Genomic DNA, 21,174 nt, shown 5'->3' with positions numbered 1-21,174 from the left:
AGAGGCTTCAAGGGATCCAAGGGGCACGGAGGGATCCACGGGGCTCTGAGAGATGCACGGGCTCGAGGGATCCGCAGGGCTCCGAGCGGCTCCGAGGAGCGCAATATCCCGAGGGATCGGCGGGCGAGCCTCCAGCCGGACGCGGCTGCCGGGAGCCGCAGGCCACGCCCCAAACCACGCCCCCTGCCGGACCCCGCCCCCTGGGCGAACTCAGCGCTGCCGAGAGGCCACGCCCCCGACTAAACCACGCCCCAGCCTACACCACGCCCCGTCCGACGGGGCCACAGACCACGCCTCCTTATTGCCACGCCCCCAAAAGCCACGCCCCCTCCGCGCACCCGGCGGGCGGTTGGGTGGTCACGCCCCCTAAAGCCCCGCCCCCGGCCCCTGAGGGGAGGCCACGCCCCTCGCCCCGCCACGTCTCTGCCGGGCGCCGCTCCCGATCTGCTCCCGGTCCCGGACCCGACCCGCCCCGCTCCGCCCCGCCGGGCCATGGCGTTCACGCTCTACTCGCTGCTGCAGGCCTCGCTCCTCATCGTCAACGCCGTAGCCGTGCTGCACGAGGAGCGCTTCCTCCGCCACGGTGAGCCGGGAGGGCCGCCCGGCCTGGCGGGGAGCGCGGCGGCTGCGGCGGTGCGAGCATCAGCGAACGGGGGAGGGGATTGGGGCTGGGAGTGGGTTTAGGCTTTGGGGATGAATTCCCGGCCGCTCCGGTTGTAGCTTTGTCTCTCCCTCTTCCCCCACAGCATAATTGCTCTTTCCCCACCCTCCCCATAATTGCCTCTTTTTCCCCGTCCATTTTTAACTGTTTCACTGCCCTTCGTGCCGCGCCTCGGAATGTTTGGTGTGGTGCAAAGGTTTCCTTTCTCTTGCCGTGCCTGGTTTTTGATGAGGTGGCGCCTGTCGGTCCATGGGGTCCCTAGGGCTGGGCATCCTTGTCCTTCTAAAGAAACCAAAGCCCTGCAAAACAGAGAAAATCCACCGACACAAAGATCTGCAAAGCCGTGGGAAAGAAATGGCCAATGATCCACGATTTCCCAGTCCATTGGTGTGGAGAATCGTGACTTCTCCACGTCAGACTGAGCCAGGATTTTTGGCAGGAGTGCAGAAGGGGATCCCTTTCCTCCGCCCCCCGGTTGGATTCGCTTCAAGGGATCTGCTCAGTTTGGCTTTGGGGGTTTCTTTTGCTTTCCTGACAAGCAGCTGGAAGAAAAAAAAGGAGATGTGGGGACTAGTGGGATGGGTGAAGCCACTTGTGATCCTCGTGAGACTTGGGAATAGCTCCAGGCTCATCCCAGTGGCCAGCAGCAGCTGGCAAGGCTGGTGAGGGACAGGACTTGCCCACCACCCTTAAGCTTGGTGCCATCTGAGCGAGGCAGACCAGAAACGGGGAACAGAAATCACTCAAAAGTGGTCTCTGGAGAACAGAAGCGCACAGATTGGGCAGTGGAACTTGGGAGTATTGAGAGCTGCTCCTTGCTAAATGGTAAGGCCTGTGATCAGCAGGTCTTAGAAATTCCTGGACACATCCCTGGTCCCATCACATTGTGTCCAGGCGTTGTAAAACTTCAGGACTCCTGTTATGCTCAGAAAACTGTCCAGTTTTCTCCTCAAAAGTTTTAATTTTCTTTTACAGCAGTTGCAAAAATCGTCACCCCTACTTTGGAATTTGTGCTGTCCATTTTTCTGTCGTGTGGCTCATTTGTCAGTGCTGAAGCATCATCACTTCATCCCCAGCAATTATTTGCCATTTTATTTTTAAGATGATGAACCTATTGCTGGTGGTTTGGGTTTATTTTGACAGCTATGTTTTTTTAAGCCCAGATGAACTCACGTGTTACTGTGGGCATGCAGGGAACAGTGATGTGCTAAAAAGGTGAGGGTTGCCTTTACAGAAACATGGATTTGTCATTGCCTCATGTGAGTTTTAACAGTTTTCAGCCTGTTGTATTAAAATCTGCTCGTGAAATAAGGCTAATTGGGCTGTCTGTCTATGTAAGTATAAGCTATATTCAGGATGGCTTGCTCGTTAATATTACAGCATTTGTTGTGCGGTTTTGGGGTTTTTTTCTAATGTGTGTGTCTGTTTTTATGTGACACAGTTGGCTGGGGAAGTGATCAGGGCATTGGAGGATTTGGAGAGGAACCAGGAATTAAAGCACAGCTAACAAACCTGATTCGATCAATACGAACTGTTATGAGAGGTAAGGGCACAATATAATGAAAATAAGAAGAGTAATACGATCTGTAGCATCTTGTTTCTGCACTGATCTATACTTCTGGACTCTGTAGGATTCTGCAGGTGTCACCAAAAGTGCCCTGGTTTTGGTAAAAGTGTGAAAACATTCCCTGGCTCTGGCTTGTGTTGGTCCTGCTGAGCCTTCTCTTGGAGTTCAGCAGCTGGGAGGAAGCTTGGTGACCAACCAAAGTGTGCAATTGGCATCACCTTGTCTAAATCCAATTTTATGGGAAGTACCTGGTGAGGGAAATGTAATTCTGGGGTTTTTGAAAGGCTTAGTGCCTCAAAAGATGGGGAGCAAAATACATTTAATTTTTAAGTTACTGGTAAATTTCTTCATTATGAAGCACCCCAAAAATTAATTTTGTAGATGAAGATGATAGAGAGGGAGTACCAAATCTTAACCTGTCTTGTCCACCACTGACTAAAAACCAAAACGTTTATTCTAAAGCAAAGGAAAGCCAAGGATGGAAACTGACTTTTAGATGGTTTGATTTCATTTGCAAAAAGAATTATTTGTGTTAAAGTTAAAACAGAACTAAAGTCTCTGGGTTAAAGTTAAAACACGGAGTGGAAAAACACTTCTGCTGTTGCTTCCTGCTGATGTCTAGTATCCTAGGATTAGAGCCTGGCTCCTTCCACTGGTCCCAACTTTGCCTAGGAAAATTAAATGTATTTCTAAAATTTTGATGGATTCTGCTCCTTGTCCCAAGGTGTTCTCACAAGATTATATGAAGCTCTGTCATTTTGGGATGTGGAAAGGAAAATTTTCACTAATAATTTCTTTTTTTCCCCCTTTGTAGTGCCATTAATAGCCCTGAACTCCATCACAATCATTCTGCTTCTGTTGTTTGGTTGAAGACACCCGGTGAAAATCCCTTGGACATCCAAAGAAGCCAGTTGCTGACCACCACTGCTCTGAGTTTCCTGGGATCCAGCATGGTTTAGCTGTCAATCTGACATTCAACTTAAAATAATAAAAGACACTCTTTCTATTTATCCCCTTCCCTAATGTTCCCTTGCAGTTTCATTAAGCAGGATCACGGGATCAATGCAACAACGCTGCAAACACATTGGACTGTGACCAGTTCTGTTGCTGCCTGTTCATAGTGTTGATTAATTATTAGAGTAAATGTCATAGGATGTTGCAGTGACTGGCAATGGGATGCAGCTTTTAAATGTCTCGTTACTCAGGGATGAATTTCCTTCAGTACGCTCTCCAATTTGTTTTTAAATTGAGGAAAACAACAATGTGTTTGTTTTCATTTCAATTACTACCATGGAACTGTTTAAGAGAATATGAATTAGGCTCTGAGAATGTGTTATTAAGGATGCTTGTTATAAAGGATTGAAGTCCAGCTGTGATATGGAGGGACATAAAACCAGCTGAGCAAAGTCCTGATTCAGGTTAACATTGAAAGCTGAATTTTCCTGCTTTGATTGGAATACTGTGTTAAGTTGCAATACTGTCTTAAAATCAGTATTGCACACTGATGGTAAAGTCTGTTGAAAATGGGTGCAATTGCAGTGCAAAATTAAAAAAAAAATTAAAAAATAATAAAAGCTGTACCTAAAGCTGGTTAACTCTTATGTTAACTTTGGGGATATTAGCAATTAGCATTTGTTATTCTTCTGTCAAGGATTGTTATTACACTTTTTAAAATTTATGTTAAACTTTTGCGTGGTGATTACTGTGGTTAAAGTGGGGAACCATTTGTATTCTGAGCTTCCGGGGAAACATGGGAGGGGAATACCACGGGAGGTGAATACCATGCGCTTTTCAAATGCATTTCTTTGTGAAAAACCTGCATATTTGTAACCTCTTTTGTTAGTGCGCCTTCCCCCACCCTCCATCGTCATCATCATCGCAATTTGTTAAATTACCGACTTTGAAAGTGAAACTCGGGGTGTGATTTTGCAGTTTTGTCGCAGAGAATGTTCCTAATTGCTTTGATACCAGTCTTGTCTCAATTCAGACTGCTGAGTTAGGTCTGAATTGGAAAAGGGGATTCTCGTGTATCTTTTTAGAAAAGTTAGAACTCATATCTGTTCCTCTGCTAAAGTGTTTTATTTTAAAAGAGGGGAGGCCAAGGGGAACCTGGCAGTCCCATTATTTTAAAGTAGCTTTGCTGATCACCTCTTGTCCTGATGTCTTGATTACTAAGGCATACACTGTTGTACATGAAGAAGAATCTGTAAAACATGTAAATGCATTTAGTGATCTTCAGTCAGTTTTTCGCAGAGTAAAATATATGCAAGAGGAGAGTTTTATGTTGTTTTCTTTTTCCTTAGTGATTTTTGTAAATAAATCCTGAATTTCCAAGTTAAGCATTCTCTTTCCTAACTCTCTGTGTACATAGGGATATCTCAAAACTCGGCTTCATCATGTTCCACATGCCAGAATTACTGCTCTTACATGAAATATGTATTTTTTTTTCCTCATCCCTGTGGTACTTGCAAGTAAATCCTCGCTGTGCAGCTGTATTTTGGTATCATCTCTGTGTGAAGCTGTGTTTTGGTTTATGTAGCAAACCCCATGAGACATAATGCTGTCCTGAGGCACAACAGGATCTTTAAATTTTAAAATGTGGATGTTAGAGGTAATTTCTTCATGATGATAATTTTATAAATCAGAGTGGAGAGGGTACAGCCTGGTTCAGTTGTTCTCACAGATCTGTCTCATGGAAACAGGGCAGTGTGTGGGGGGGACATTTTATATTCCTATGGAATTTTTTTTGTGAGAAAAGCAATGTTTGACGTTTCCATGGCTGTGGCACCGGGAGTGCCGAGCGATTTGAAGCACAGCTTGTCTAATTCCATTTTCACATCTGTTGACTGTTCCAACAGTTAGTTCTTACTGAAATAAAAGCCGACATTAAAGACTGCGAGCAGCAGCTTTAAACAACTGGGTGAAAAGTGATTTCCCCCTCTCCCTCTGCTTTCAGAGAGGCCCAGCACACGGGCAGAGTCAGCTGGGCACGCGCAGGGAGAAGGAGCAGAAGGAATCCTGTGTTGGATGGAGCAAAACTGGGACAAGTTCCACCTGACCGATGAAAAATAGCGACTCAAAGTGGGGCAGCAGCTGAGGATCATCAGCTCTGCAGGTAATGAGCAGGGGACACGAGAGACAGCTGGGGAACAGCCACGCTGCTGCTGTCCCCTTGTGTGGCTTCCTGCAGCTCTGGGACAACCCTGCTGCTGCTGAGCCTGGCTGGGTTCTGCAAAAGCACGGAATGTGCAGAATAAAGTTACCATATACATATATACACGTTAATAATAGTCAAAATGATATATTACATTTATACATTTTATAGATTAAAATTGTTATTATGAAAATAAACATATAACATTATAAATGTAGTTATAAAATATACATGTATGGATATAATAAGTAGATTAGTCACTGTGGATATATTATGGATATAATTTAATGTATTTAATTATATAACTATAACTGAAATAAATTCTTCCCAATGTCTTATATACATACTAGTTATTATGGATGTATTATGGATATATCAATATATGGACATGATAACATAATTTGTGTAAAATTTTTTACACATTGTATATAAATATATAAAATATTGGCACATGGATACATGATTACATATAATATCCATACGGGATATAATATATCCATAATACTATTGATAGATGAATGATATGTGAGTTATGGATATCCATAATGGATAGTATGGATATAAACACGTCCACATAGGATATAATGGATATAATTTATATAATAATTGGATATAATGGATATAATTTATATAATAATTGGATATAATGGATATAATTTATATGACTGATGATGATATCCACGCAGGATATGATTATAAATCAGGTATATAGGCTAAAGAGGCCATAACAGGTATAACGATACGAATATAATGGACAGAACGGGTGTAATTTATATAATTTATAACCATTCCCATGTTACGATGCGCACCAGGGCCCGCGGGCTGCCTGTCGCGCTGCCTGTCGCGGCTGCGGACTCGGAGCGGCGCCGGGAGCGCGGCGCGCTGAGCTCGGTGTGTGTTTGTGAGCACAGCCACGGCATTACGGTTCTGACTTGCGGCGCTGGCGGCGGGTGGCCCGGCGGGGACAGGGCGGCCGCGGCTCCGCAGGACCCCGCGGGCAGCGCGCAGAGCCACGGCGGCGGCGGGAACAGGTCAGTGCCGGGGGAGCCGCGCCGCGCTGCTCCCCCCTCTGCTCCGCGTGGGCGCGTCCGCCGCCTTTAGCAGCCAACGGGCGGGCGGAACCATCTGCGCAGGGAGAGGGGAGCCCGGTGCTCTCGGGACTCCCCCGTCCTGGCAGATGGGCCAGCCCGCCTGCCCGTAGTGAGCTGGCGGGAAGGGGCGGTACCATCCCTGCCGGCGGGGGTGCGGACGGGGGCTCTGTGGGACGGGAGGGCACGGCGATGACACTCATGTGCCATCAGCATCCTTCCCTCGAGGGACATACAAAATCATATTTATTGCTATAGAATATATCCCTCTTTCCCTCAGGTTGTGTCTTGTTGAGTTCCTCGTGTCCTTGTCCCAAAGACCGGGGCGGGGGGTCCCTTTGTCCTGACAAGGTGAGTTTTCGTTGGGATGTGATTGTAAAAACTGAGGTTCAGGAGGCTTTTAGGACTTCATTGCCCATCCACGAGCTTTGTCCTTAAAATTCGGCTGTCCTGAAAACTGGCTTTGCAGATAACTTCCATATTTCCCAGATAAATACCTTGTGAGCTGATGGAAATGTAGAGCAAAATATAATAGTAATAATAATAATAATAATAATAATAATAATAATAATAATAATAATGTTATATTATTTTTATTTTTATTAATATATTATTTTTATTTAATTTTATATTGCTTTTCTTTTATATTATTTCAATATTATTTTATATTATTTTATTTTATATTATTGTTATTATTATTATATCCCCTGGAACTGATTAAGCTCCTTTCGGAGTTCTGTTTTTAGCTGTGTATCATTAACATTTGACTTTGGCTTTCATATCAACAGATGCACCATAGAATAAGCATTTTCATTTATTTTCTAATTGTGGAGAACCAGCAGGAATAATGATAGTGGAATCTCCAAGTTTCCTGTTGTGTGTGTTGTGTACCTGAGACGCCAGGCTCACATGACCATTTATAAAAGTGCAAAGATGAAACTTATACAAATCTATTAGGGCTGGTTCCCATCACGGTGTTGACTATTCTGTGCTTTTTTTAAAGTACAAACATGGTGCACGCTGTCTGTAGCCAAACCAGCTGAACACAAAATTATGGTCATTTGTAGTGTTGAGAGATCCCAGAATGGTTTGAGTTGCAAAGGACCTCAAAGCTCATCCAGTGGCACCCCTGCCATGGGCAGGGACACCTTCCACTGTCCCAGGCTGCTCCAAGCCCTGTCCAGCCTGGCCTTGGACACTGCCAGGGATCCAGGGGCAGCCACAGCTTCTCTGGGCACCCTGTGCCAGGGCCTCACCACCCTCACAGCCAGGAATTCCTGCCCAATATCCCATCTCTCCCTGCCCTCTGCCAGTTTGAAGCCATTCCCTGTGTCCTGTCCCTCCAGACCCCTGGAAATAGTCTCTCTCTATCTTTCCTGTCAGCTCCCTCAGGCACTGGAAGGCAACAGTCAGGTCACTCCAAAGCTTCCCTTCTCCAATCCCAGTTCTCTCAGCCTTTTCAGGTGGTTGTTGTCTGATGAACAGGAGAAACTCTTGCTGTGTTGGAGCTGCATTGGGCATTTTCTGAGAAACAGCTCACCAGCCTTGCTCACAGAGCCAAATGCAGCACTTACAGCACACGTGAGGGGAAGTGTTTGTTTCTGGAGACAGATTTTTAGCCAGGTGACTCAAACGTCCCTCTCCATTTCCTTCCCCGGTGCCTTTACCCTTCAAATGTTGACTTTTATTTTGGGCTGAGTCTCATGGACCCATAAAAACTGCCTGGCTGTTCCTTCAGGATGCTGGATATCCATAAGCCTTGGGAGCTTCTAGGCTAAAAATGTGCAGATTCCTCACTGTCACCATCAAGCAGCCTCAGAGTGGCTGTGGTGTGGGCTAGATCACCCAGCTTTCCCTTACACTAATAAAATTAACAATATCCACTTTGGCAGAGCATTTTCAGCTTTACAACCAGAGCACTGTGTCTTTATTTTCCCTGTTGGTGTCGGTGGGGCTTGCTGAAATATTCTTGCCAAGCAGTCCCAGACCTAATGACCTCCCCAGTACCCCTGAGCCACTCAGAGAAATTTTTTTTTTTTTTAATTTGATGCCCTTAAAGAACAAACAGCACCTGATTTCCACAGGCAGAATCTTAGGAAAAAACCACACTACCCCCTCAATTATGTATATATATATTTTTTTTTTTTTTAACTGCCTTTTATCCCCCAGTGTAAAGGGACCCATTTCATACCGTGAGTGGTGTTGCAATACCAGGCTTGGCACGGGTTAGGTGCCTCTCTGAGCCCCTGGGTGGTGTTGCTGCTGTGTGCTCAGCACTCTGAGGTTTCACTCTCTGTCCCAGGCAGGATGTCAGCACGGCGTGCCCTGAAGGCTGTGCTGGTGGATCTCAATGGCACTCTCCACGTCGAGGACTCAGCCGTGCCAGGTGCCCAGGAGGCCCTCAAAAGGCAAGTGAAATTCCTCTTTTTTAGGTTTCCTCTGGGAGGCTGTGTCAGTGCTGTTTGCACGAATGGGTGGTGAGCAGGCCTGGAGCAAACGTGGCCAAGTCCTGCTTTTCTTTATAGCTGAGTTAATGCCGGGAGAACTCAGCCAAGGGTGGAGATATTGGTGTCACCTGAGCCACTGCTGCTTTCCTCACTGCCTCTCTCTGTGTTTTCTGAGCCTTTTCTAGACAGAAAACCCCCAATGTTCAAGGTGTTCCCAGTGATTCACATGTGAGACAGCTGTGGCCAAAGCTGAGTTCAGGTGAATAACCCCAAAGTCATTTCACCTGAGCTGTTCCTCATGTCTTTTTTTAACTGCAGGAACCTGATTGTCTGCTAGAGCTTTTAGGTCTGTGCTGAGATAAAATAGGATAACAGAAAAGTTTGGTCTAGAGAGCAAGGCAAGGTCTACAAAGTTCTCATTTCATTCAGACAGGCTTTTCTCAGTTACTTTCTCAGTTATGTTGCTGTTTTTAAAGTTTCTGCTAGGTAAACAACCTCATTTGTCTTTAGTTTGAGAAGCATTTGATAATACAGCCTGTATTCTGCAGAATACTTTTCTACAGAAGAGATTCCTGTAAAATCTTTTGTAGGAATTTCAACACATTAATAAACAGGACAGTTAATTCTTTCTCTTGTGGTGAAAGAGTGTCTAAAGAAACTGAGGCACAGCAAAACAACTTAATCCAGCCAAGTCAGAGGTGAAATAGGACGCACAGTCCCAGGAATATTGGTACTGTTTTCCTGAAGAGAACATCTTCCAGTGGATGAGGAAAAATCACGGAGTGATAGATGATACTGTGGTGAATGCAGGAGGACACAGTAAGAATCTGGGACACTAGAGATTAATCAGGATATAGGAGCAGAACTGAGCTCTCTGTTGGAGCTGTATGGGCTGCTAAGGGTTTTAAACAGCTGGACTGTTGCTCAGAGGGAAACTTCACAGATGGATTAGAAAGCTGCATTTTCCACAGGTAATGCTGTGGAAATTATTGTGTCCTAAGGATGTAAAATTGCAAAGTAAAAAAGGAAGTAAAAAACTACTAAAACACTGGGTACTGATTGCCCTTTCACTCACTGCACTGTGTTTCCTGCTGCTGGGAGAACTTGTGCCAGGGGACAGTAAATGTTCTTGAAAATATATATATATATATATATATATATATATGGTTTTATATATATGTATGTATATATGTGCTGCCACAGGTATGGAAAACAGGTATCAGAGAACAGTCAGGCCTTTCTGCTTGGGGGTTTGAAAAAAATTATTATCCCATGCTCTTCTCTGCCAATCCATGTCTCTGTCCTTCCTGAAGAGAAGCTGGAATGGTTGGCATGCAGCTTGCTTAGGGAACAAATTGAAAGATGCCTTTTTTAGGGTCACTACATTCATACTTCCCCACTGAGGTCCACAGGGAAAAAATAAGTTTTGTTTTATTGTCAGCCAGAGGACTTTTTTACCAGCTGGTACCTGTGAGGGGTCAGTGTAAAACAAAAGACAAACAACAGAAGGAAGTGGCAGGTGCAAGCAAGTCTCCAACTTTATTCTGATGTTCTCCACACAGTCCTGATGCCAGTATTTGTTCCTATAGCAACAGAGAAAGTGATGGTGGGGGAATAATTAAAGGGAATGCTGTTGAAACTGTCACTTAAAATTATTTGATGGTTTGGTAGCATTTACTGTCAGTGTAGGGCAATAATGTGGTTTTATGTGATACTGGTGTTCCTCAGGAAAGGGGGAAATGGCTGCAGAAGCTGACATAAAACCACCAGCAAGGTTACACAGGCTCCTGGAGCATCCTGAACGAGCCACAGCTGCTGGGAAATTCACCCAGCAGTGGACGTCAATATATTAATTCAGCAACAAGCTCCTTTTGTTGGCTTATTTTGATCAAGGAGGCAGGAGTGGCTTATTTATTATGGTGTTTGAATAAAAAAGGCTTTTCAGATTAGTTAACATAAATGCATTTGCTGCTGCTGTGGGGATGGAGTTTGGAATCACCATTTTCCTTGGGAATTTCCAGGGGAGAGGAGAGGAGGAGAGGGAGACTTGTGTTGGTCTGGCAGGTGTAACTCCTGCTGCTTGTTCCACATCACAGCAGTTCTTGTGTGGCACCAGTCTTTTGTGTGGTCTTGCCAGCCTTCAGGTGGTTTTTTAGCCCCTAAGAGGTGTGGGAACAGGAGGATCCTGTGTCCAGTGACCCCCTCTGTCCCCCCCAGGCTGCGCAGTGCCCCGCTGACCGTCCGGTTTGTGACCAACACCACCAAGGAGAGCAAGAAGGACCTGCTGGAGAGGCTGACGGGGCTGGGGTTTGACATTGCAGAGCACGAGATCTTCACCTCCCTGACAGCAGCCAGGAACCTCCTGGAGCAGCAGCAGGTGCGACCCCTGCTCCTGGTGGACGACAAGGCCCTGCCTGATTTCACAGGTGAGGTGCTCAGCAAACAGCTAATTAGCGAGCAACAGTTAATGAACAGCTAAGGAAGCGCTGTGCGCTCAGTCATAGGCAGAGCGCCAGACATGGTGGAGCCTGAAATACAGAATTTTGCAAGGTCAGAAAGGGCCTTTCTTCATTTTAAATCAAACACCAAACAGCCTGAAGTTGTATCTTCTTGAGGAGCAGGGGAAATGGCAGCCAAGGCCTTGGAATAGTCAGGAATTCAGGTAAAATTCAGTACTTTCCGTTAATTTCCACTGTAAAAAGTAAAGTAATAGTTATCAGCAGGTCATTGGGTATTGCACCTGCCAGTGCTGATTTTTTTTTTTTAGCAAGGATGCATCTATTTGTGCAATACCAGATCTCCAGCAGAGATTTTACTCATGAAGAGCTGAAAAAACAGAATGTAGGCACACACAGGAGGCTGTTTCTCTCTTAATAGATTATTATTAAATGCAAAATCTCCAGGCAGTTACTCTTGCTTATATTGGACATTTAGGTTTCACCCCACGTACTTGGATACCTTCCCTGGTGACACTTCTGTTCATCACCCTGACTCCTCTAAATTGTCATCTTAAAAGCTGCTTTGTTTTCAGATGCTCCCATTTCCCTCCCTCAGCAATAAGGGGAGTGGAAGGTGATGTGTTCTCACTTGAACATCAAAATTACAAAGATACCCATGATTTTAACATACTCAGAGTTGAAAACTCTGTGTTGTTTATTAAATTTTTTTATTTAAAGTCAAGGCAGCAAATGTATGGATGGCTTGCCACTGCTCCCTGCCCCTTGCCTTTCAAACTGAAATCTCTTGGCTGCATAATCCAGGATTCTTGCCAGGATCTAGAGGTTTCCTGTTAAATTTTGGTGTCATAGTCTGGTCAGAAATCTCCAGAGAGGTCAGTAGTCAGGAGAAGATCCTCTGTGAGAGCAGTGAAACCTGACAATCTGTTCTTCCTAACATCATATCCAGAGAAATAAGCCCCCAGCAATATTCTGTATTTGTGCTCCCAAGGAGGCTTTCCTGGGTGAGAAACAGCAGAGGCAGCAGCTCTTTTCACTGAGAGCATTTCAATCAGTTAAATCTCCATGGTTTTGGGGTCTTTCCATCAGTTTTGCAGGAGCTGATGGCTAATTTTGTAAAAGATGACACAGACAGGGGTATCACAGGGGCACATTGGTGCATTATCTGTATCCCTTGGGTCTGGAGTGGGGTGTTTGGTTTGTTTTTGCTACAAGGGGTTTGGCTCACATTTCCCCAGTGCTGCTCTTGGAACATTTAAGTACAGTGGAGAATTCTTTAAATTCCTACTAATGGCTGCTATTGAGCTGTTCTTGGCTGATCTCTCTGTGAAAGTTGATCACAGATGGATGAATGGAATCCTTTCCTGGTTAGAGGACCCTGATGCCTCTGGGTGGTGTCACAAATCCACAGTGCCATCTTTGAGTGGTGTTTTGCTGGCTGAGCCCTCTGAGGGACATGGAGCAGATCTCAGCCAGCAGAGCCAGCCAGGAGCTCTGGTTGTCCTGGTAAAGGTGCAGAGGGAGTGTTTGAAGGTGGAACAAAACGAGTTCCAGGAGTGCAGGATGCAGCTGATTAACATGTCATTAATAAAACCCTCCCATTGGTGCTTCTCTGCTTCCAGCTGCTGGTTCTGCCCAGGGCTGGAACTGCAGTGGAGCTGTTCCCAAGGGCACTAATCCACGTTAAAAAAAGACCTTCCAGAAAAGCCACAGTTAATCTAGGGTAACAACTTCTGGGCCATGCTGCAGTACCATCTTTATTGTCATAACCATACTGATGTGTGGAGCAACAGTCAGTGAAGTTTCCTGTGACTACAGGAAATAGAAAAACTGGATGGGATTCACTTACCTTTCTGATTTCCTGTCTTACAAAACACATAACTAGATGTAGAGAGGGGCTCTCAGATAACAGTCAGTCAGTTAAAAGAGGATTTTCGTGGCCTGCTGCATTTCAGTGGGAGCAGTGACAGAATCATCCAACAGTTGCTGTTAAGACTGTCCAGCTCCTGGAGGATGGAACAGTCTGGACAGACCAACACCTGGTCCACAGATCCTTTCTTCATTTATAAAAGACATAAAAGCAGTCTCTGTGGTATGTCTGTGTCAGAAAATGCTCATTTTTGCCTTAAAATGGTGAAATGCACTTTGCTGACTGTGTGCTGCTGAGTGTGAATTAATTCCTGTTTGCTCAGAATCTTGTTGTGTTTTCCCAGGGATTGGCACAGATAACCCCAATGCAGTGGTGGTGGGATTGGCTCCTGAGCACTTCCACTACGAGATGATGAACAGAGCCTTTCGGTAAGGCAGCCCTGGGGAGGGGCTGAGTGAGGGCTGCTTTGTGCTGGGCTCTCTTCTCTTTCTGGGAAGAAAAGGGTGGTGGGAATATCACACATTATGCAGCATGTGGGGGAGACACTAATCTGGGTGGATTTGGGTTCTTCACTGTGAACTTCAGGCAGTCCAGACCTCATTTTTACAGCTTTCAGTCTAAATGAACTACTGAAGTATAGCTACAGCTCTCACTGAGGGGGAAAATTAGCAACGCTTCAAGGGAAAATTCACAGAAACAGGGATGTGGGGAAGCTTTCACAGAATCACAGAATTCTTTGGGTTGCAAAGGACCTCCAAGCCCATCGAGTCCATGCTGTGCCCAATCCCCACCTTGTCACCCAGCCCAGAGCACTGAGTGCACATCCAGTCATTCCTTGGACACCTCCAGGGATGGGGACTCCAAACCCCCCTGGCAGCTCTTTCCAGTTCCTGACCACTGTTTCCATGGAGAAATTCCTCCTGATGTCCAACCTGAACCTCCCCTGGCACAGCTGGAGGCTGTTTCCTCTTCTCCAAGAGGAGAGGCAGATTCTGTGTTCAAAGCCTGAGTGCTATAGGGAAGGAAATCCAGTATTTAGGGCAGATTATTCCTTACCTACCTAGTGCAGGATACCCAGCAGTATCTTCTGAAGCATCTTCTGTTCAGGAGTGGCCAGGTGGACCATGGAGCTGGTCTAGAGTGTTTTATTTCTAATGCTCTTTTTGTCTGTAGACTAAGGGATAAATCAGATAAAATCTCTCTCTGACCATCCATGAGCTCTGGTTCTGGCTGGACACCACAGTCTTGATTTTAACTTGAAAAGCCTTCAGCTTGAAGGCCCTGGAGGTGAGCCTGTCCATGAGAGTAGCCCTGGTGATGTGTGTGATGAACCCTTTTCCCTCTTGGCTCACAGGATGGTGGCTACCACACAATTTGGCACCTTGACTTCTGGTGAAAACCCTGCTATCAAACACCTAATCTGTTTTTTGGAACCATAAAATTCAAAGAGGAAGAATCAATTACTGCCCACCAGTGTCTTAAGTAGGTTTCTTGCAGTAAGAGGCCAATGTTGTCCTCATCTGCTGCCAATTCTATGTCATAGCAACAGGTGTTGACCCAAACTGACCCTGTCTGCCTCCATGGTGCACCTTGCCAAAAGCACTGATTTTGGAGCTTTGCTTTGGGTCATGAGTGGACTCTTAGTTTCACAACTGCATGAGCTTAACCCGTTGATTATCCCAGTGCTTACATAATTTTATTGATTGATATTTCTGTCCTGTATACATTAGTTGTTGAGTAATGCCCATTGTTTGCTTTGGGCTGAAGACTGGGACACTTAAAAACACCCAGGATGGGCTCTGTCTGACCTGTAACACCTCACTGATTTGTTCTGGGTGTTTCCCCCAGTCCTCTGTAAGGGATAAACTTCTGCTGGTGTTGGTTCTGTTAGGCCTGAGGGAAATACTAGCCACTGACACATTCTCTTCTTGTCCAGCCTTGCCCTGTTCGTTCTCCTTTACTGCTCAGTTAAATAAGTCATTTGGGACTTGCATTGAAAATGGAATTGCATTGGGATTGCAGAACTTTGAGGTGAATCTGATTAAATGCAGATGTCTACTGTGCAGACTCCTGTGTCTTTGCTGGAGATTTGAGCTCTGGAGGGGTAAGGGAGGCACTTTAAGGCATTTTTCCCCTCGTAGTGCTTAAAATAGGACAGTTGAACTGTGCCCTAGGAGTGCCTTTTCCTCTGCACTGACTGTGAGGAGCCCAGGCTGACTAATTACCTGGTAGGCAACTATTCCATTGACACCCAACATTAACTTGGGTAAATCTAACCCAACATGAGTCCCAAAACGAGATACACAGAGTATGGCCGTTCTCCAGGCACCACTTGAAATGACTGAGACTAAATTTCTCTTTCTGTATATGTGGGATTTTGATGCCACATTTAAAAGAATTCTCTCAGGTGAGATCTCTCCTGCAAACTGCTGAATGCAGTGGTTGTGGTGATGCTGTCAAATTAAATTTTTCTGTGTCCTAGAGGCATCCTCCCATTGTGAACATGTCTGGCTGCTCACAGAAACACAACCCAGCTCTCTTCTTGTTTAGCTTGCTTTGGAATGCATTGATTCAATAGGAGTGTTTGTGATAATTAAGTGAAATGAAATACCATTTAGTCCTGCTCGGAGTTTCCAGGCTGCTCTGCAGGCATCCTCCAAGGAAAATCCAGCTCACCTCAGCCAGCCTCTTACAGCAGGGGCAAAGCAAGACTTTGTTTGTTTTCTTAAAGGCTTTTTTTGGAGGGGTTTTTTTTTTTTTTTTGGTAAACCAGGGTTTAAGGGGAAAATTAATCCTCCTTTCTGCCCAGAGGATAACAGCCAGTGTTTTACACCCCTACGTGTTGTGATAAAGACTGGAATGACCTGCATTACCTGGAGAAGGTATAAAATCAAAGGGAAAATGTTTGGCAGTCCAGGTGCTGTCTGGAGGGCTCTTGTTGCACTGGAACTTGGGAAGGGGAGGACTGCAATAATACTGCTGTGCTTGGTTGACCAGGAGCATTCCTCTAGTGCAGCAGCTACACAGCTTCCCCTTGCTGCAGGACAGGGGGATGCTGTGTCTGCTGTGAGGAAAATCTGCAGGGCACAGAGCAGGATGTGAGGTTCTGTGGAAGGAAGTCCTCTGAAACTCCCATGGTTAATTCAGAGGGACGTGAATGCATCAAATGGCTTAGTGGGTTTTTTATGTAACTTGTTACTGCAATTCCTTCAAGGCTAAAATACAAAATACAAAAGATTCATCCTGTACCTGTGGAAATTCTTGGCTCTGAGGGTGGGGAGGCTCTGGCACAGAGTGCCCAGAGAAGCTGTGGCTGCCCCTGGATCCCTGGCAGTGTCCAAGGCGAGGTTGGACAGGGCTTGGAGCAGCCTGGGATAGTGGAAGGTGTCCCTGCCATGGCAGGGGGTGGAATGGGATGAACTTCAAGGTCCCTTCCCACCCAAACCATTCTGGGATTCTGTTAGGCCTTCAGCTGTAAATATTTCTTCAATATAATTTTTGTACTCCCTTCTTCATTCATTCTCTAGGTTGATTTTGGATGGGGCACCTCTCATAGCGATCCATAAAGCCAGGTATTTCAAGAAGAAGGACGGGCTGTGTCTGGGACCTGGACCTTTTGTGACTGGGCTGGAGTATGCCACAGACACCAAAGCCACCGTGGTGGGGAAGCCAGAGAAGACCTTCTTCCTGGAGGCTCTGCGTGGCACTGGCTGTGCCCCCGAGGAGGCTGTCATGATCGGAGATGTATGTGAGCACAAAACCCTCCTCACCTGCCTGGCAGTGCAGTGCTGCCCTCCGTGGAGTGCAGAGCCTGCAGAGGGGCTTCCAAAGGGTGGGACTGACTTTTCCAGAGATGGGAATGGAGCTGGGAAGGGTCTGGAGCACCAGGAGAGGCTGAGGGAGCTGGGAAAGGAGCTCAGCCTGGAGCAAAGGAGGCTCAGGGGGACCTTGTGGCTCTGCACAGCTGCTGACAGGAGGGGACAGCCAGGGGGTCAGGCTGTGCTCCAGGGAACAGGGACAGGAGGAGAGGGGACAGCATCAGGCTGGGCCAGGGGAGTTTTAGATTGGATATTAGAGAAAAATTCTTCATGGAATAGGATTTTGAGCACTGGCACAGCTGCCTAGGTCAGTGGTGGAGTCTCAATCCCTGCAGGGATTTAAAAGCTGTGTGGATGTGGCATTTGGGGACATGGGTGAGTGCTGGACTGGGCAGTGCTGGGAGGATGGTTGGACTCCATGATCTTAGAGGGGTTTTCCAACCTAAGTGATTCCATGGAAGTTCACCTGATTTAATGGGTAATCCATGGGGTTTTCCTCTCTTACTTCAGTTGCTATTTGATCAGGCAGAGAGCACACAGAAAGCTGTTCCTGTGACAGTGTGACCGGCAGGTAGCTGAAAGATTTGACTCTGTCACTGATTTTAAGTGATGTGCAGAGCAGGAATGGTTATGGAATTGTCTGTGCCCACTAACCAGCTGCTCTCCTGCTGTGTCCCAGGACTGCAGGGATGACGTCGGTGGTGCCCAGCAGGCAGGCATGCGTGGGATTTTGGTAAGGACAGGTGAGTACTCAGTGCATCAGTCATTTCAGGAGACAGTGGTGCCTTCAGTGATGTCACCCTGTCCCCAAAGTGAAGGTACACTCAGCCCTGGGGCAGCCCTGCTGCTTTGTGACAGCAGGGTTAGAGCACAGCACAGACCCCCAGCTGATGGCAGGGTGACCAAAGTCACAGGTGGGGACAGCTGCTCTTATAGGTGTGAAGTTTTGCTCTGACTCAAAAATCTTGAGCAGCAATCACTGAAGATACAGAAGTGTTACTTTCACACCTTAGATTGCCAAAATCAGTCACAGCAATGTAACTTCTGATCTGATGCAGCAGCTCTGGTGACATTCCTCAGTAATTACACTGGTCATTATAAATGTAATTTTGCTTTGCATAAAAGTGGAACGTGGAGGGATTGGCAGGTACTGTCAGTGTTGCTGGTGGCCTCGTGGACTGGGTAAGGTCTCTGAGTTGGCAGCTGCTTCTGCCACACAGTCTGATACACTGAAAATGAAGGGAAGTAATCCTGCTTTTCCTCAGAAGAATCTTCAGAGAGGAACTCTTCATCAGGAACTGTAGTGATAGAACAGGGAGTATTGGGTTCAAAATAAAGACAGGAATTTCAAGTTAGAGATTTTAAGGAAGAAATTCTTTCCTTTCAGGGTGGGGAGGCCCTGGCACAGGGTGCCCAGAGAAGCTGTGGCTGCCCCTGGATCCCTGGCAGTGTCCAAGGCCAGGCTGGACAGGGCTTGGAGCAACCTGGGATAGTGGAAGGTGTCCTTGCCGTGGCAGGGGGTGGAATGGGATGAGCTTTAACGTCTCTTCCAACCCAAACCATTCTGGGATTCTATGATTCTATAAAAGTGAAAATCACATTATTATTTTAAGAACCTACAAGAAGGACATTTGCCAGTACAACAGAGTGAACCACTGCAACTAACACTAGTTTTGATCCAGAGCTGCCCCTGCAGGAATCTCCAGTAGGGCTCAGGGTTTGTTTAGGGAAGCCTTGTGGGATATTTGTGGCAGGAGAACCTCAGATGGGCATTTTTGTCCTTGGTACTGCTATGGGAAGGCTGTAATTTTCGGGGGGACAAAAAAGGGTACTCAGAGGAGCTCAATAAAGGGATGATTGTGTTAATCTGTTACAGGTAAATATCGACCAGCAGATGAAAACAAAATCAATCCAGCTCCGTACTTAACCTGTGAGAATTTCCCAGAGGCAGTGGAACATATCCTAAAGCGGATGCTGTGAGAAAGGGAACAGCTAGCTTGAAGAAACACCTGTTCCACACCATTTCCTTCATTCTGGCTTCAAAAATTAAGGTCCCAAGACCAATGCATGCGTGGCATCCATCAGAAACCTGCCTGGGCTGTGAGGGGCAGAGGATCCATGTGGGTCCAGCACAGTCACACTGACAGGGAGTGTGGCAGTGTTTTACTTATTTTCAGTTTTCAAGGAATACCTGATGAAAAACCCTGTCTGGAAAAGTGTCACCTTCTGCAGAATAAGTTACACTGAAAACATGCACTGAAAATACTCAAGTAAATAAAGCTGAAACACTAACACAGAGCCTCAGTGGGCCTGTAGTAATTTCACTGAGAATGTCTCTGCTCTGCTCTGACTTAAAGGTAGAGATTATGCATGTTTACAAGTGACTCTTAAATGAAAATATCATCATTGCTTAATAATAACTACTGTGGCTGTCTTTCATTATAGCAGATCCTGTTCTTTGCTTTTCAATTTTTACATAAAATTAAAAACTGTCAGCATTTTACAGATGTTTTAATTAGATGCTGTTATTAAAAAGAATGATACAGAACGAAAACTCTGGTATTAAATGCCTCAGAGACTGTGACTTTTTAAAATTAGGCTTCAGCAGGGTCCTATTAATGCTATAGTTGCAAAATTTCACTGTTGTTGGGGATTTTTTTGTTTCTTTTTAATGTTAGGGAAAAAATCCTTCACAAGCCATGGGGACAGATTCCAGTTTTTACAGTTGGTTAGCAGAGCTGTAAAATGAAATTTAATTCTGTAGCATGCAATGCTTTTCCTATGCACTGCATCCCCCAATATGAACCAACTTTGTAATGATGGTAAATGGCTTTTCTGGTCCATTTGCAAACTGTAATAATCAAAGTCTTTTACAGTTGTTTTACAGTGCTCCTGTGTGTTAAATTATTAGATTGTAATTATGCATTACTGGAGTATTAACCTTATTGAAAATACAGTTTTGTGTTAATGGGCCATGCTTGTTTTTGTTAAACAAAACCATGGTGATGAATGAATTTCCTCACATGTGACAGTGTCTCTCTGCAGCCTCACTTGGTGGGTGGTTACTATGTTCAGATTCAGTCTCTGTCAGGAACAGAACATGTGGGTGGAGGAGATTTTGCAGTAGAAACACAAGAATGAATCACAGAATCATGTAGGTTGGAAAAGTTGTCTAAGATTATGGAGTCCAACCATTCCCCCAGCACTGCCAAGGCCACCCTGCCCCATGTCCCCAAAAGCCACATCCACATGGCTTTTAAATCCCTGCAGGGATGGGGACTCCAACACTGCTCCACCTGGCAGCCTGTGCCAGGGCTGGACAATCTTTTCCAGGAAGAAACAATTCCAAATATCCAACCTGAGCCTTCCCTGGTGCAATTTGAGGTTGTTTCCTCTCATCATGTCGCTTTCTGCCCATGAGAAGAGACCTCTTGAGGAACAGAAGCCATCCTTAGATAGTGTCTGTGGGCCTTTGTACACTGTCACCTTCAGTTTTGCCTAAATTCACATATCTGGTTTTTGTGCCAGCAATTCTGAATCTGTTGGTTTCTGCTTGGAAGGATGTGAGGGAAGCCAGTGGCCTGGAGTCAGAGTCAGGTGCAGGAGGTGGGAGATCTATCAGTAAAATCCTGTGAAGACATTTCCCCTGGAGACTTACAATTAAAGTGACTGTGACTGATGCTGGAACTAAAAGGGACTGTCAGTGCCTCAGAGGTGGCACCTGGAAGGTGTCTGTCCCTGTCCCTGGCTGCAGGGAGGCTCCAAGCAGGGCTCAGGAGAGGGCTGGAGTCTCCTCCCTGGGGATATTCCAGACCCTTCTGGACACAATCCTGTGCCCTGTGCTCTGGGATGGCCCTGCTGTAGTCCCTTCCAGCCTGACCCATTCTGGGATTCTGTGGTTCTGTTTTGTGCTGGCTGCAAACCAGCGGGTTTCCAGTTGCAAACCAATAGTCTTTAGTTAATTACCCTAAATCTGCTCATTTCCTGCAGTTTTTCCCTAATTCCTTGCCCTTTCCACCTTGGAAATACCACAAAGCAGTAGGAAAATATCACACTTCAAGGGTTTCAACTCACATGAAAACAGTGAGAAACTAGCCAAATTTACAGGGCCCT

At 45.8% G+C, this 21,174-nt stretch overlaps 2 protein-coding genes across 7 annotated transcripts; both read left to right on the top strand.

Annotated features, from left to right (window-relative positions):
* The first annotated feature begins 397 nt into the window (after positions 1-397).
* On the top strand, positions 398-4,049 carry IER3IP1 (immediate early response 3 interacting protein 1). Its single transcript, XM_085042407.1, has 3 exons — positions 398-583; positions 2,103-2,204; positions 3,043-4,049. Exons 1-3 carry the CDS (start codon positions 493-495, stop codon positions 3,096-3,098), a joined length of 249 nt encoding a protein of 82 aa, XP_084898533.1. The 5' UTR covers positions 398-492; the 3' UTR covers positions 3,099-4,049.
* A 2,223-nt stretch (positions 4,050-6,272) lies between these two features.
* Positions 6,273-20,031, top strand: HDHD2 (haloacid dehalogenase like hydrolase domain containing 2). 6 transcript variants are annotated; one of them, XM_085043780.1, is made up of 8 exons: positions 6,273-6,413; positions 6,751-6,821; positions 8,777-8,878; positions 11,135-11,343; positions 13,587-13,671; positions 16,771-16,987; positions 17,741-17,804; positions 18,938-20,031. In XM_085043780.1, exons 3-8 carry the CDS (start codon positions 8,778-8,780, stop codon positions 19,039-19,041), a joined length of 780 nt encoding a protein of 259 aa, XP_084899906.1. In that variant the 5' UTR covers positions 6,273-6,413; positions 6,751-6,821; position 8,777; the 3' UTR covers positions 19,042-20,031. The 6 variants fall into 6 exon arrangements, with proteins under 6 accessions (XP_084899906.1, XP_084899901.1, XP_084899902.1 ...); XM_085043775.1 differs by having other exon boundaries at positions 8,773-8,878; XM_085043776.1 differs by lacking the exon at positions 6,273-6,413 and adding an exon at positions 6,606-6,624 and having other exon boundaries at positions 8,773-8,878.
* The last annotated feature ends 1,143 nt before the right edge of the window (positions 20,032-21,174 follow it).

Source organism: Lichenostomus cassidix, chromosome Z (assembly GCF_008360975.1).
Source record: "Lichenostomus cassidix isolate B80296 chromosome Z, HeHo_3.0, whole genome shotgun sequence".
In the NCBI taxonomy this organism is placed as follows: domain Eukaryota; kingdom Metazoa; phylum Chordata; class Aves; order Passeriformes; family Meliphagidae; genus Lichenostomus; species Lichenostomus cassidix.
The sequence above is the reverse complement of the archived record's forward strand: the minus strand, read 5'-3'. Positions and strand labels throughout refer to the sequence as shown.

What these genes read in the sequence shown, in the direction of transcription:
- IER3IP1 (XM_085042407.1), top strand. Translation starts at nt 493, where the DNA reads ATGGCGTTCACGCTCTACTCGCTGCTGCAGGCCTCGCTCCTCATCGTC. An exon ending in GGAGCGCTTCCTCCGCCACG is followed by an intron (nt 584 to 2,102) that starts GTGAGCCGGGAG and finishes TATGTGACACAG; the next exon opens with TTGGCTGGGGAAGTGATCAG. An exon ending in AATACGAACTGTTATGAGAG is followed by an intron (nt 2,205 to 3,042) that starts GTAAGGGCACAA and finishes CCCCCTTTGTAG; the next exon opens with TGCCATTAATAGCCCTGAAC.
- HDHD2 (XM_085043780.1), top strand. Translation starts at nt 8,778, where the DNA reads ATGTCAGCACGGCGTGCCCTGAAGGCTGTGCTGGTGGATCTCAATGGC. An exon ending in GGCCCTGCCTGATTTCACAG is followed by an intron (nt 11,344 to 13,586) that starts GTGAGGTGCTCA and finishes GTGTTTTCCCAG; the next exon opens with GGATTGGCACAGATAACCCC. An exon ending in AGGCTGTCATGATCGGAGAT is followed by an intron (nt 16,988 to 17,740) that starts GTATGTGAGCAC and finishes GCTGTGTCCCAG; the next exon opens with GACTGCAGGGATGACGTCGG.